At 35.9% G+C, this 15,932-nt stretch overlaps 1 protein-coding gene across 1 annotated transcript; it reads right to left on the bottom strand.

Moving 5' to 3' along the window:
* Window positions 1–1,287: 1,287 nt before the first annotated feature.
* On the bottom strand, window positions 1,288–15,381 carry LOC105445455. Its single transcript, XM_030978189.1, has 13 exons — window positions 15,039–15,381; window positions 12,336–12,742; window positions 11,304–11,399; window positions 10,219–10,269; window positions 9,547–9,786; window positions 8,933–9,217; window positions 7,978–8,247; window positions 7,628–7,705; window positions 6,681–6,914; window positions 6,083–6,289; window positions 5,413–5,691; window positions 4,019–4,288; window positions 1,288–3,725 (listed from the first exon to the last, which is right to left on the bottom strand). The coding sequence occupies exons 4-13, from the start codon at window positions 10,247–10,249 to the stop codon at window positions 3,397–3,399; spliced, it is 2,223 nt and encodes a 740-aa protein (XP_030834049.1). The 5' UTR covers window positions 10,250–10,269; window positions 11,304–11,399; window positions 12,336–12,742; window positions 15,039–15,381; the 3' UTR covers window positions 1,288–3,396.
* Between the last annotated feature and the right edge of the window lie 551 nt (window positions 15,382–15,932).

Genomic DNA, 15,932 nt, shown 5'->3' with positions numbered 1-15,932 from the left:
TTTTTCGCTTGGCGTGCTCGCAGTAGGTGACTGCATCGCGGATGACATTCTCCATACGAATAATGTGTTGTCCAGAATTATGAGGAATTTCATGTCCATATTGAGAAGATTTACACGCATTCATGCAAATAAATGCTGCGGAAAGACACAGGTGCATGATCGTAGTCTATTTCGAACAAAGTCGTCCATCCTCTGTCGATCTTGAACACGATAAATTCGATGAACAGCTAATTTGGAACGACCGACCACGCTAGCGCTTCAATCATAGTTTTTAACATCAGTTGTGTCATAATACCAACGTTTAGGTGTCAAAGCTTGTGTTTACCCAACGCGTGGTTCAAATATTAATCTGCATCGTTACTTTCTTCCCCCGGAAATGCGCACAGTCCAATTTTGATATGACACTATGGCAAGCGTAATTAAATTTCGAAGGGACTTGGTGTTTCGCTCAAGGTTGGGTAATACTTTACCCAACTTTTTTAAACAGCGATTTTGCACAGCAAAATTTTGCACTCTATTTTTAGAGTGCATTGTACGACCGTAGGCCGCTATTTGAAATTTATTAAATTAACCGCGAGCACAGTTAAATTTGTTTTTATTTAATTTTACTCGAAAGCAGAAGTGTTTCAGGTGCTAAATTATCTAATGCTTATAATACAGGGACATCCAAATATATCAAAATTGTAAATAGTCATTATCCATCCATTTTTTCAAAATTTCCCCAACCTTTAAAATAACAATCTTGCTACAAATTTACCCTGTACCATTAAATATATATGTCTTTATTCACATGGTAACTTAAATAATTTCACTTGCACATATGCAATTTACCTTACAACAATAAGCTCACTTTAGTATGGGTTTTAAGCAAACACAATAGTCCCTTTTCACTTTTTTTTCCTTCTTTTTTTCTCTATCATTTATTAATTGAATAATAATACGTACATCAGTTACACAAACTTATCTCGATTACAAAGAAAAACACATGAATTATACTTATATCACAAAAAGAATTATACTTTTTTGTTTAACATAGTCAACATTTTTCAACAATAGTCCCTGCTATAAGCAAAGACAATAAGTTTTGGTATTTCAACACAGAAGTATGAACAAGGCCCAAGGCTACATTTACCAAGTGGTAACCTATTGAATGTTATTGTAATTTATTTGAAATGTTTTATTCACCTACATTGAAACATTGAAACAAAAGATATATATAAATGTACATGATGTCAATATAACATACAAACATGACATAATTTTATAAAAATACATGTTCTACAGCGATATATATGTACAATATACACATATTAAAAAATAGTTATAAGTAATTTTAGTGTCAAGTAAAACAATAAATGACTATTTACAATGGGTTTGTGATTGATGGTAAGATAGAATAAAAAATAGCACATGTGCTAGTCGAGTCTGACTCTCGTTATCTAAAACCTGAAATAAAGTTCATTAAAAAATACACAATGTGTTTCCAAATCCTATAAATAAGATCTGTGTATAATATTACAATTATATAAAAAATAAAAAAACACTGGTTGCTATATACCTCTAAAGTTACACTACACATTACATCTGAATCGGATTGAATCACATTTGATTTGTTTTTGTTTTTTTCATTTCATCTGTATTATACACTTCTAGGTACAGTGATATACTTGACAAATGATTCAAACACCAGTGAAAACGAACATTTGATTACATAGTGTAATGTATCTTTATTCACTTATCTGACAATGGATGTCCACTAGGCCATGACCTGCCATCTGCTGTCATTGGCAGCTTTTTATCATTACGATTAGCAATGTATCTTTCCATTGTGTACGCTTTGATGAATAAGGAAATAAAAGTCAGATATATTTGGTTTAGCTAATTTGCATCTATTTAGGTAAATTGTATTATTACCTGACGAATAGTCTTACACTGCTGATCAGAAATGTTGCATAAACAATCCATCCACATTTTAATCTATACAGGTATGGCAAGTATTTGATAATCGTCTTGTGAGCAAACTCTAACATTTCTGATGTCCCGAACATTTTCCACAATCAGCAGTAACTTTTTACTTGTCATTGCCTGAAATGAAAATATTTGTTGCGGATCAACCTGCTTCTAAAAACGAATACACATATGTCGGTGGGAATAGTAAAGAAACAGCTTTAAGTTTCGGGGTTCGTTAAGCGAGAAAGTGCTCTGAAAATGATGGATGAGTATTTTCATTGTAGCCACACTCTAAAACCAAACACTTTAACTATTATCATGCCACAGGGCTAATCCCCATTGATAGCGCATGCGAAACACACAGTACAGTCCAATATTAAGCATGAACAATAACTGTTATTACGAATGCGCCCTTGCACGCACATGGCAGTGAATCAGTGGTTAGCTTGCATGTACAAAGCACTATAACGGTAGCGTGCATGTACCCTCATGGCATGCTATGAGTTAAGAGAAAACAGTTTCAATGTATTCTCAACGGATTGTAAATCTTAAGAGGATGAACAATACCTTCTGCCCATAAATACGATCTGCCCAGATATTAAATTCGAAATTGAGGAAATAAATAATACATCATTACTTATTGAGTAAGCATAATTTTAAAAGAGAAGAGAAATAAAATTGTAATCATCAATATTATAATAAAACCATGTCACTTTACAAATGGGTACGACAGCGTACAAGTTATACAAAGCATTGCAAAAATGACAAAAGACAGCACTGATTTTTTTTTTTCTTCCCCACAATACATTTATATTACACTATATGACACACAATCCCCACTGTGTTGAAAGATACGAAGAGTTTTCCCGATGAGTCGTTTGCAGACACGTTTGGAGATCAATGCATATAGAGCAACCGCCGCATTATTAACATTATACAAAATTGGGTGGACCATCTAAAAGTTTACTCTTTTCCCCTTCATAAAGTATTTAGTATTTGAACATTCCAACAAAACATTAGAACTAATAACTATAACTATAACAAATGTCTTAAGGGACGGGGTAGATAATTGTAACTACATAATGTTTTAAAGATTGGAGTGCATGCGTACATTCCCTACGTATTGGTCTAGTATAAAAACACCAGTCTATGCACTACAACCCCACACAACTTGGCGAAGGGTATGTGTGGACTACCACAACGAAACTTATTGAAAAAAAGAATTATTTCCGCCCGTTTACAACCGTTAACAAATAAAAATGACAATAATAGTTTCATTTCTACAGCCCATACATGTAACCTACATTATACTATTACCATGTTTTTAGTCCAGCTGCTCTTCACTAAGCATTGAATCAATCACCTTATACCATGCACCAATATTTAAGACATGTTAATTGAGAGTAACACAAATGTAGATTCATTTCTTGTCAAAGGACATTATGGCTACACAGTCCTAGAGAATCTAGGGTACTGGAGTAGCATGATTTCCTCTGCAAGTTCGGAAAATCCTGCCTTGAAAAGTTCGTTGTTCTCATGTTTTCGAAAATCGAATTTGTTCTTTACTATTTTGTTCAGCGCAGGAATTTTGTCAAAGTGTTTTACACAATTCTGCATCCATTCCACGACGGCCGTTGATGTAGTAGTCCGATCCTCCTGACGTTTTGTTGTACGTAGTCTGAGGTGTACACATAGTCTCTGCAGTTGATCGTCATCGAGACTGTTGCAAATGTGTATTGCTACTGCTCCACTCATTTGCATATGTTGGTTCAGACCTATGAAGAGAAAGAAATCAGTTGGAAAATGTGCGGTTGTTCAATAATTTCAAAAAATAACATTAAAAACGAACACATTATCTCGTCCAAATAAAAGGAATAGTACCAATGAAAATGATGATAATAGGAAAAGTATTAACAACAACAAACATATACATGTATTGAGCGCAGAAACAATGCACATATAATGTATTGCGCTGCAAGAGCAAGGTAGTATAAATAAACATCAAGAAAACTTTTAAGCACCATCACTTGGTATTTGGGCATGCAAGGTTTGTCGATGCGTTACTCACCTCCAAGGACTTCCTCTGCAAGTCCCGTTCGCCCAATTGCTCGAAGACCATGAACCAGCTTCGAGCTGTGGTGGAAAGGTTCCAGTCTGAACTGATCTCTCCATCTCTTCATAAGCATTAGGTTGTCGTATGTCCCCGCGCTCCGAGTTCTCACCCGACCTATCGACAGGACCGCTTTATCAGAGTCAAGATGCTTCATTAACATTTCCATTTCCTGTTGCGACAGTTTTGAAGTAACGTTGTAGAGTACACTAAGGCTTTCATCGTAATCTGTATGCAAACAAATCGGACAAAAGAAGTTGAATCATTTAATTAAATCATTAGCATATCTAAGTGCGAGAGATGAAGAAAACTTCCCATCAAACTCTGAGAAGATATTATTACAGAAATATACAATAACCTAGCATTTCCATTTTCTTATACATGTCATGTACTAGAGGAGGCTGTTTCTGAAGATCAGTTGCAAAATATTTGATTCTTTTTAATCAAATAGATACATACATTTTCGCAGAGTGTTTATTACTGCGAACTAATGCTTGTACGTTTCTTCTTTTATATAACTTACTATATTGGACCTCTTCATGTTCGGAAGATCTTTTTTTAAATAATGATGTTGATGTTATTTTCGACATAATGCTAACGTACTTGAACTGATCTCAGTGTAGGATAGGACAGATATTTTTCTTTTGAAATTGGAATTTGAAGTCATGGTATAGCAGTCATGAACGCATATTCCTTCGGTACCTACGCTTATTGGAAACCTATGGCTGTATAGGTCAACAGATGTGCCTTTACACGTTCAGTAGTACCAGTACAAAATGGGCTTTTTTTAATTCTCATTGATCGAGCACGGAGAATCAGTTATCCATGTAAACCCGCAGCAGAGATCAGCCATGTTGACCATAATGAGAATATCTCACGCTAAATGGCTATCCGACCCTATTTGTCGAATGCTACTTTAAGCACAAATTGAACAAGCAATGACACCAGTCTTTAGGCCATGCAAAAACACTGGCTCCCTTAAATTACCGTCGCGAGGGAAAACTGCCTAAATCTTTGTAAAGCCGTCTGTAGCAGTATCTCTACCGTCCAGCTGCTCCAACAAATCACACAATTTAGCACTGTTATTTTCGAATTCAAGGGTCGATGTGTAGTTTGATACACAAAGCACACAACTCAAAGACTAGAAAATTACACTGGCCAATACTGTTCTTCTAGGTTCACAGTTATTATCCAAATTAACACCCATGTCAGCTCACGAACCCCTTCCAGTGCCTATGCACACATTCGATCGGATTTTCGCATGACAAATAAAAAGGAACAATTTCTTTAAATTAGTGATATCAAAAAAGCGGGTAAAAAAATGCCCCCCAAAATGTATAATGTTTGCTCACCGAAATAAGCTAATCGAGCAACATCCAGATATCCAAGATCTCTAATGGCGACACAGAAATCACGGCGGCGATGTGTGCCGCTATCCCTCGATTTCTCCAATAGTTGGAGTAACAGACCTACAGTCCCTTTCTGGGGTTCTCGCACTATTTTTCCTTTGCTCGTATCCATGTTGAGAAGTTCGGCCAATGGTCTAACGTCAGTATATAGCATAGTGAACGCTAAACGTACCATCTCAGCTCTGTACACATGTTGTGGAGGACGCCGATCAACAACGCATCCTAAAAGATAAACGAGTAGACTTGCGCAATTAGCTCGATGGTAAGTATATAAGAAGTATCACAATCGTGTAGGAAGATTAATTTGCAGGCAAAAGCCAATGTAACTTGGAGTGCTTAGCGACGTGTCTGACTTGTAAGACTATGCAGACTATTATGATATGTAGCAATTGTATGATTATCTTTACTATAATGGGTATATGTTTGACTTTAATGTTTCTTGATATCTTAATTCGTCCTTGTTTTCACGAAGTGACGGTAGTGAGGAAAATCGTAACGCAAAGTGAATGCATTGTTTTTTCACTACCGTCACTTCGTGAAAACAGCGACGAATTGTAGAGTGAACAATGCCTGTGTAGACTTTTGTATTTGGGAAAGAAATAACTGTACGAACCTGATAATTTCATATCATGGAGCGTTTTTCTTAGATTCTCTCGACGTTTCTCCATGCCTTGGCTATTTCTCCATTCTTTAAGATGCTCTAGAGTGAAAGGCCCCTCTTTGATAGCTATTCCAATCCCTGACTTTAGCTGGTCCATCTGTTCCCTGGAAGATATGCTTGCAAACACATCCTCTAGCTCCTCGTCTTTTAAGTCGAGTACTTAAGAAAATATTAATTGAATAAATGTACAGCACAGAAATGAATACAATTGACAGGTGTGTCCCGACAGACATTCTTTCTAAGAGTCCCTTTTAGAGCAATTGTATAATGTTTGAAGGAAGGATGAATTTACTTAATGTACTTTTAACTAAATAAGTGATAGAATATGGTAAATTCAGCTTTCTGTTGCAATACAAATATGGTAATAATCTAGCAGGAATTTAGAGTTTTATTATTTGTCTGACGCAGTGTCAGGCAATATATTTCTAGACGAAAAAACAATGTTTTTCACTCTTTTAGATTCATCGGTAAAAATATATTTGCACGGGGTAAGTCATCTTCTTTCGGATGCGATGATACCAAATAATATTTTATCGATTCAAACAATTACCATTATTGTTATTTGTCTTCTTCAGCACATCTTTGTGGATCAAAACAAGTTCCTGTAGAGAACATACTTTAGATCCTCTCAGATGATCGTCCCTCCAACCTGTCAGCCTCTCTTTCATATCGTCCATATCCTCATCAATTGAGATGCCGAGCTTCTCAAGAAACACTGATACCGCACCTTTAGGAAGATGCTTCAGCAACGCATGTAGATCATCATTAAAAATGCTAGTACTATCTGTGTGTAAAGCAAAGGTCAGTTGTCACAGTAGTAGTTTAAAAAATGCTAGGATGGTACATGTTCAAATATTCATGATAAGGTTTATAAGCTTTAAATAATTTGTTGAGCGACAGAGGGCTCAAACCAAGTAAATACATACATAGATTGATTCTAATATATGAAAACATTGTTTTCAGTGTTCTTTTTCGAGACTTCCCTTTGTTTTGTAAAATTAAGTCTTACATCTGGACAATTTTAGTTTTTCGTAGATCAGTGCACTGTCTGTAAAAAAAAGCGTATGTTGTGTCATTTTCATTTTGGAATAGAATATGACAAAAGTGAAGGCATAACACAATTATTTGACAATCAATCGTATTTCTGCTTGCAAAACAAGCGGGAAAATGCCACTGTTGACATTTAAATGTTTGATTAAAGGAATAAGAAGTTTGGCTATATTAACTTGGACAAGGATGTAGTATTAATAAAGCAGTAAATATAAATGATTCTGACAGGAATTAACCTTCGTTATTCGGATCGGGAGAAGTCTACCTTCCAAAATGCCATTGTTACTTTTAACAAGTGTTGAAGTAATCGAACAAGATTATGCGGCGAGGGATGGAGTAGTACTTGTGTTCTTCTTTAAATCGGAGTCATTTCATTATATAGGTAGGGAGGTATAAATAGAACACACAATTATTGTTGTTAACTGACTAGAAAAAATGCAAACTCACTGAATTTCTTGGCATCTGGATGTGGTCTTTGTACAGTACCTCCTGTTTTAACCCGATAGATGGTTGTCCCAAATGAATCTGAAACACAGAAGAAGAAAAAATTGATAATGTTTATGCCCTGTCTTAAAAGTAGTCTCTTAACGTATATATTGAAGAAGAATAAACATGTCCCCAAAAATCGTGATGAGTTACCTGATACAAGGCTCTTAAGTATCACACACAAGTGAAGATGGTCTCTTTATATAATTATAAGATTAATAAATAACTTAATCAATTAATGAATTGATTGGGTAGTGAACATACGAAATGAAAAAATACATTACAAAATGATTGTTTAATGGATCTAATACCTGTCATGTCATGGCGACCAATTGTGATGATGGCATCATCAAGCCTGCATCTCTTCTCGAAGTTGCTGCTTTCCTGTCCATCTACCCAGTCCATGATCATTGATTGAGTGTCGAACAGATCGTCATTATTGTCATTAATGAGGGTGGTAATCACCTTCTCATCGGTACTTCCTACAGCCTTAGCAAGCCTCTTACAATGTCTTCCTGTCAGTCTGTAAACGAACCCTTCTACCTCTTGTGGGGATATCGCCTTCAGCAGATGTTCAGGAACTACGAACAAACAAACAATAAGAAGTCACGAAATGTCCAGTGGTTACAGAGGTATATTTACAATTTGTAAATATACCTCTGTGTGATTATAATTATTAGCATTGGTACCCAGTAGCGCAGGTACTGGCTGTCAGAAATAAATACATGAAGAAGATGTCACAAGATGTCTCCATCCCTCTTCCCGTCTAGGTCCCTCACATGTTGTACCATGTAACTATGTTAGTGAACAGATATCTCGATAAATGAATTACTAAGTGAGACGTAAATTAAATGTTACCCATTGCCTAGTGGTCCCTGTATTATGCATACGGGAAAAAGAGAATTCAGAAGAAAACGTGTAAGAATAAAACTAACTAAAACTATTTGTAGTGGCACCCACAGGTGCATCTACAAGGGAAAACACGGGCGCACCCTTGTCAGAAGGAAAAGCGCTAGGAAAAAAGAGAGACGGGGATATAGAGAGGATGAAAGAAAGAACATGAAAAAAGATGGTACAACCTTCTTCCAGGTTCCGTCCATCATATCAATCCCAAATCATTACAATTTTCCTTAAAACTGTATTAAAAACTGTTCTGTATCTATATGAATGACGGGAGAGTTTTAATTTTACAAGAAACAAGCACAATCAATCCATCATAAATAAATTGCAGCAATTGAAACCTTGGAAAATAAGACATGGACTCACCCTTGAAGAAAGTCCGATCTAGAGGCTTGCAATTAGCTCTTTCTAAAGCTAGACTTAATTGAATGGCTTGGCTTTCAGTCTGTGTTCCCTCACTCCACTCCCTCAAGACAACCAGGGATTCCTTGAAAACGTATCCTTTATTTCCTGACACATTACATCGGGTTTCACGTTTATCGGCGATCAGTTCACTAAGGAATTGACTAATGTTAATTTCATCACCGATGTTCCATAAAATATGATCCAAAAGCTCTTCGGAAACACCAGACTTTGTCTCCAATCTCCGTTCTTCAGAAAAAAGTAATAATCATTATAGTAAATATCGAATAAAATAGTAAAACAATAAATGCTGGGTTCATCTTCCATATACATGGTATTAAAGACGTATTTATTTCCATAATATTCAACAAACTTATAAAGAGTATCCATTGCTGAGATTCTCGTGCGAATTCGTTTAAATTCGATCTGATCTCCTTTTCTTATCTATTGTATCTGACTTCAAACATAGTGCATTTAACGTTCTAGATAATTAGCACTGGTTGCTTGGCAATGTTTGCTTTAACATTTACACCTGATACATTGTGACTTTGAGATCAAGATTTGGAATCAATACTCACCACACATATCTTTCCAGGAACGGGCAAGTCCCTTTTCGATGAGTGCTTTCTTCAATCTTGATCCTTCTCTGTCAAATGATTTATCCTTCCAGTCACAAAGTAAGGCAAAGGCCGTGTCTGTAGTTAGTTCTTTCCCTACTCCAGGAATTCCCAGATAGAGGAGGGCGTCCCGTAGCATTTTTAAGTTTGCCTCATCCATATTATTAACCAGGTACCACAGTTCAAAGAAGGATACTTTCCCTGAGAGAATTTATTATAACCCACAAACTGTTGAGTATTTATTTTTGACCATACTAGAGTTTGCATCAAAAGAAATTAGAAAAGTATATTATTGCATGAAACTTACGCTAACATAATGACAACCGTCAACTATATGGACTTCGCACTTTATCGTTTATAGTATAAACATAAAACAAGAGAGAAGAAAAGCAAAGACCCTTGCTGAAAACAAAGTGATTCAAGCATTATGCATATACATATATATAAAGTACATACTGGTAACATTTCCTAAAGCAACTTGCTAGTAATTATGACTGCATGTGGTGGGGGGGGGGGGGGGATTGCGAATATGTTTGTGTGTGCATGTGTGTGTGATTTTTGTTGTTGTAAGTATCTGCAAGGAAATAATTTGATTCTTAATTTGTGTCATGATAAATCAATATAAGGAGTTACCATTTATCTGTCGGTCTAGATGTAGTGGCATGGATTCCTCTTCGTCTTTTTCTGTACGGAAAAAAAAAGGAAAACCTGAGCAATTACCATTGAATCTATGCGGTCGAAAGTCATTTTCCTCAGGGGCGTCCAACGCATTGAACCTTAGTCCATGTTAACGGTATGGACCAGTTTTGGTCATGCGATTGTATTATGAAAGATATGCTGTGGAATCGATCAGAAATGGTTGATCATCTAGCATATATGGTGTGTACTGCAAGGTTCTGGAATCATCAACATCATAAGAAATTAGGCCCATTCTTGGTAAAGTTACAAGCACTGTACACAAAAATATGTATTTGGGACTACACGATATCTATCAAGGCTGGATCGATATGATAATTTAACAAATATATCAATAAGTAGGCGGTTTCCCGGCAAAATTTGTATCATCACGTATTAGTCAAAACATATTCTTTCAAATGATTTGTAATAAGAGCGTCCATTTCATTTGTTGAGAGGGGGCGTTTCCAAAACTGGTCTCATTTACAGGAATTGGACGTATTTTTATGCGATATGCAAATGAAGCTTCTGTTATCATTATTATTTTTCTATAGTACATCATTATTCACAGTAAATGTGAAAATAGTTTGCCTTGTGCGATTTCACAGTATGACTAAGCTTCTAAAAATTTATCTTTGGTGTATTCAATTGCATTGCTATTTTGGTACTCGTAGAAGCTTACGTACAACATTAATGTGTTGGTCTGTTGATAAACAAATTAGATATAAATCTATTGATATTACCCGAGATCATTTTTAAATGAAATTTTTCTCAAATTTGTTTCGTTTAAGATTATATTCCGTGATGATCAAAGGTTCATAAAAATACAAAATTAACATATTAGGATATATATGCATCTATCTAAACAACATTGCCATAAACAATGACATCGTAGTCATAGAAAAAGTGGGAAATATGGCTCCGTAAAAAGAAAACAATCCATTAACTTTGCACTACGACCTATCATATTTTCTTTGCAAAACTGATTATGATTAGTGTTCATAACTCAACCAAGTGATGATGAGCCATATATATAAACACACCTTGAATCCTTCGTTGTTTCTTCCGACGCCAGATTATGATGGCAACACAAACACAAACCACAGCCAATATAAGAAAGACCACGATAACTGGTACAACTGCAAATAAAGAATCTGTCAGTGAATACAAGTTTACGTCGTACTCTTTTCTCGTACAACTCATCACATACTGTAATGTTAAATCACCATTAAAACCATATCAGATCAACGTTTTGAACATGATGGATCCTACAACATAAATGTTAAATTTACATGTACACGTATCATATTAAAAGTGTTGATCTGACATTTAAAAGAAGTAGTCATTCTTCGGCCTTTTGAAATGGTGATTTCACATTTAAGTTTTTACAATGTATGGTGATCGTTTACAAACTGTATTTCATGTTCCCATGTGGTAAGTACTGCTTATATTCAGTCAATAATATTCAGTTAATGAAGTCAGGTTAACTTAAATGTGTAACATCCAACATCTTTATTTTGTAACGGGTCGCTAGTCACAATTATAGAATTATGACCTAAATGCTTACCACGTAATAGGTTGATAGCGGACATGTGACAAAACATTGTTTTCCTTCTAACGAGTAACCATTCATTAGAAATACTAATCATTCGTCATTACTGTTCGGTTAATTTTTGGATCTAAATATGCTTGTCGACCCATGACATATATGGGAATTAGTGTGATTTCCCGATACATAAGGAAATTATCCCCGCTTCCTTTTCTCAAAAAGCAAATGGTACACAAGATCTTGAATTATGACATATCAATCATCGGTACCTTCAAAAACAGTCCAAACACGATTGACTAATTCCTTGATGTCGTACACATTCAAAGGTACCTTGTGTGGATAAAGTTTACCGATACTCTAGATAAGGCCTTCTCAACTAGTTTATTAGAAGTGCAAACCTGTATGTTTGACTTTGCAGCGAGAGGGCGTAGTGACCTAGCCGACAACGGGTTTGTTCTAGATGATGGCAGTTGTTTACTATATCTATCAACTCTACATACAATAATAATTCGTCGTGAGTTCTTACCAATGTGGCTATACCTCCATTCGGACTCGGTGATAACGTGGTTTGATTGGAGGATGTTGTCATGGTAACAGTAGATTCTAGCAAGGTCACGGTGACGGTGACGTTCCTTTGGTCTTGCAATCCCGGGATATCAGAAGCGACACAAACATAGGGGATTTCACTGGGTTCAGCGACGATGGAGATTGATTTGTTTCTCGTACCGTCCATGTTTGCATCTTCCTCGGTATTTGTTGCACCCATCTTTCTGGATTCGTGTAAGAAGAAGAGATCGATGTCTGGAAAGTAGCTTGAGGCTGAGCAGGTTATGGTGATGCTATCAGAGGATGGAATAATACAGGATTGTTCAGCGTCCTTTGGAAGTATTCCTCGACATTCATCGATAAAGGGAAAGGGTTCTATCGGAGGAGCTGAAAATGAAAAAAATATACTTTGAAGGTAATGCAAAATGTTGGGAAATTTTGAAATGTAGATGGATAGTAAATCTTTACAATTTGTATATATTTGTATGCCTCTGTGAGTGTTTTATGAGCACTAGAAAATAAAGCCCCTAAAACACTTTTGCTTTCGAGAATTGAATAATCAAAGATTTACCGGGGCTCCCGGTAAATTTCAAATATTTCAGATAACGCATAAGGCCATTCCATGGTATACAGTGCGTCCCCCAAAAAAACTATACACTTTTGAAATGGCTGCCAAAAAAAATAAATATATAATTTCTGGGGAAAAGTTTTATATGTATAGAAAGCTCATAAACTCAACTTTCATATAACACCAAATTGTCCGAAAATAATTCATGCTTGGGTGAGCACTGCTCACTTTTGTAAAGGGTATGGAAATTAAGTTGCGCAGGAATTAGCCTTTCAATTTGTGAGAGGTAAATCGTTTGGGGCTAACAAAATTGAGGGTGATATGATGCATTCATGATTTGCTGAGTGAATTTCATGGTTTATTAAACCAAACTTTTATGCATGAGTGACAGGAATTAAATTTTTAGTGTAGTATTGTAAATTTCCCTGGTAGACTCAGTGGTGTGCTCATGGGAGTCAGGGTGGGGTGATGGTACATGTTGTAATTTCCATGTTACAAACTTTTTTTTTTTTTTTTTTTTTTACATCTGTGACTTTGAATAAAAACCTTCACCAAGATTGTGCATCTAAAGAGGAGGTGGACATGTTGGCCATTGAACTGGGAGACTTTTAAATTTAGTTTCCATTATCGGATATTTTCTCCCCTTTTTTTCTCTTACAAGATGGATGAAACAGTTGTAAAATTGAAAACTGAAAAGAAAGACTGACATGTTCACTTTTACAAATTTGTGAATTTGTGTTAAACTGTAACGTATTTCTTGTGCGAAACTCAAGTGCTAAAATGACTTGTTAGTTGGTTGATAGATTGAGTTATTGATTAATTATGATTGATTTATTGAATGATTAAATTGATTGAAATACTGAATGGTGACTGAATGCTTGAATGATTAATTGATTGACCGATTGACTGATACATTGTTGATTAAGTGATTGATTGCTGAATGTTGATTGTCTAATGGATTGTCAAGATATGCACAAGCATACCCGGACAGAGAGAGAGAGAGAGAGAGAAAGAGAGGAGGGGGAGGGGCATACATGTCCTCTTGACCCTTATCCCATTTACCCAACAAAGTTCTACCCTACATCTCACCTCCCCTGCACCATGTACCATCACCCCGTCCTGACTCCCATGAACACACCACTGAGTCTACCATGTAAAGTTACATTGCTATACGGTAAAAACAAATGCAATTCCTGTTCACTCATGCATAAAATATTAATCCCATAAACCACAAATTGCACTCAGCAAACCCAAACTCATCACAATTGATCATAAATTTATCATATCATCCTCAATTCCGTAAGTTCCAAAGGATTTACCTCTTTCAAATTGGAAGGCCAATTCCTGCGCAACCTAATTGTCATACCCTTTACAAAAGTGAGCAGTGCTCACCCAAGCATGAAATATTTTCGGACAATTTGGTGTTATATGAAAGTTGAGTCTATGAGCTTTCTATACATATAAAACTTTTCCCTCAAGAATATCATATTTTTTATTCGGCAGCCATTTCAAAAGTGTATAGTTTTTTTTTTTGGAACGCACTGTATAGCTGCGACCATGACAATCTCAGAATATGCAGTTCTGATATATAAATAAACAGGAATAGCAAATCGGTCGACTGTAGTCGAGAAACATTGCTTTAAAGGTAAAGTAATATCAGTCTTAAGAGGGCGCTATACAAATACAGAGTATATTATTTACGATTTCATCACTTTAGACTCGAATTCATTCGCGACAACGACCATTGAACATTGTAAAATCGCATATGCTTCCAATATGTTCATTTGAACCAAATTAATGAGCCCATACCAAAACTTTGTATTACCTTTAAGTTTATTAAGGAAAATCATGTATGAGTGAGAACTATCATAACGCAAAGAGCTATTTTCTTCAAATGTATGTTCAAATTGAAGATATATATCAATATCATTATTAATATTATAGTAAAAGTAAATATTATGGTGTAGAACATGAAATAATAATATTCTCTTTTTGTTGTCATGATTAAAACAAAAAAGGTAGTATAATTATACAGCATAGAGATATTTATCAAACAATCCTATCAGGGTTAATTCTCAGTCATACTGTTAAATGATCACAGAGTGATATACTCACCGAAGACGTTTACTTCTGTAAAGTTGTGAATCAAGATCCCTTTGTAGTTTGAAACTCTGCAGATATATGTTCCTTGATCTGAAACTGTAATGTTTGTGATGATGAGAGAGAAATCAGCGCTCATATAGCAAGACCCGTCATGAACGCATGACCCTAGAGCGGGTTCCCCGTCCACCCACGTGATCAGGTTGGGTGACTTCGTGGGCTCATCTCCTTTCTTCCAGTAAACGGCGATTGGCGTTTCATAGAATTGACATTTCAGAACTAGCTCATCTCCTTTCTCTGCAGTTTTTTGCAAATCAGTATGCACAACGCCATCTGGTACATCACAATTAACAACTGCATTAGAAAGAGAAAAAATATGAACAAAAAGACTGTGGTTTATTTAATTCGTGACGAAATAATGATACTCCACGCAGCCATACATAAGCTTTCTAGCAAAGAAAAGGAGATCGTCTACCTTGACTGACAAATATGTGGAATGACACCTAATACAGTACTAAAGGTTTTTTAATGCATCATGCTGTTATTTTGTGCTTGCCCAACAAAGCAGTAGTCGCCATATTGTGTCCAACTAGAACCGGGTTCTGCCGCCTCTGCGTAATAGGGAATTTTCGCAAACTCATTGCGGAATTAGAAAATGCGGTTCGTGTGCAAAATCGAGAAGATACTATAGTAACAGTTGGATGACCGCTGAGGCCCTGAAATCTAGAACGGGTTTTGGCCGAATCTACGGGCGTTCTCAATGACGCCCCAAGTGAATCAAGTGCCTCGATACAAACTATTTCATTCACCTGATAATAATAATAGTATTTAAATAAACAGAATCCAATCTGCATACATTAGTTGTAATGCCACACTTAATACATGCAGTTTGCATTCTGACTATTGCGA

The sequence above is a fragment of the Strongylocentrotus purpuratus genome, unplaced genomic scaffold, assembly GCF_000002235.5.
Source record: "Strongylocentrotus purpuratus isolate Spur 01 unplaced genomic scaffold, Spur_5.0 spur5_scaffold_1, whole genome shotgun sequence".
In the NCBI taxonomy this organism is placed as follows: Eukaryota; Metazoa; Echinodermata; class Echinoidea; order Camarodonta; family Strongylocentrotidae; genus Strongylocentrotus; species Strongylocentrotus purpuratus.
This window is presented reverse-complemented; position numbering and strand designations above follow the sequence as displayed.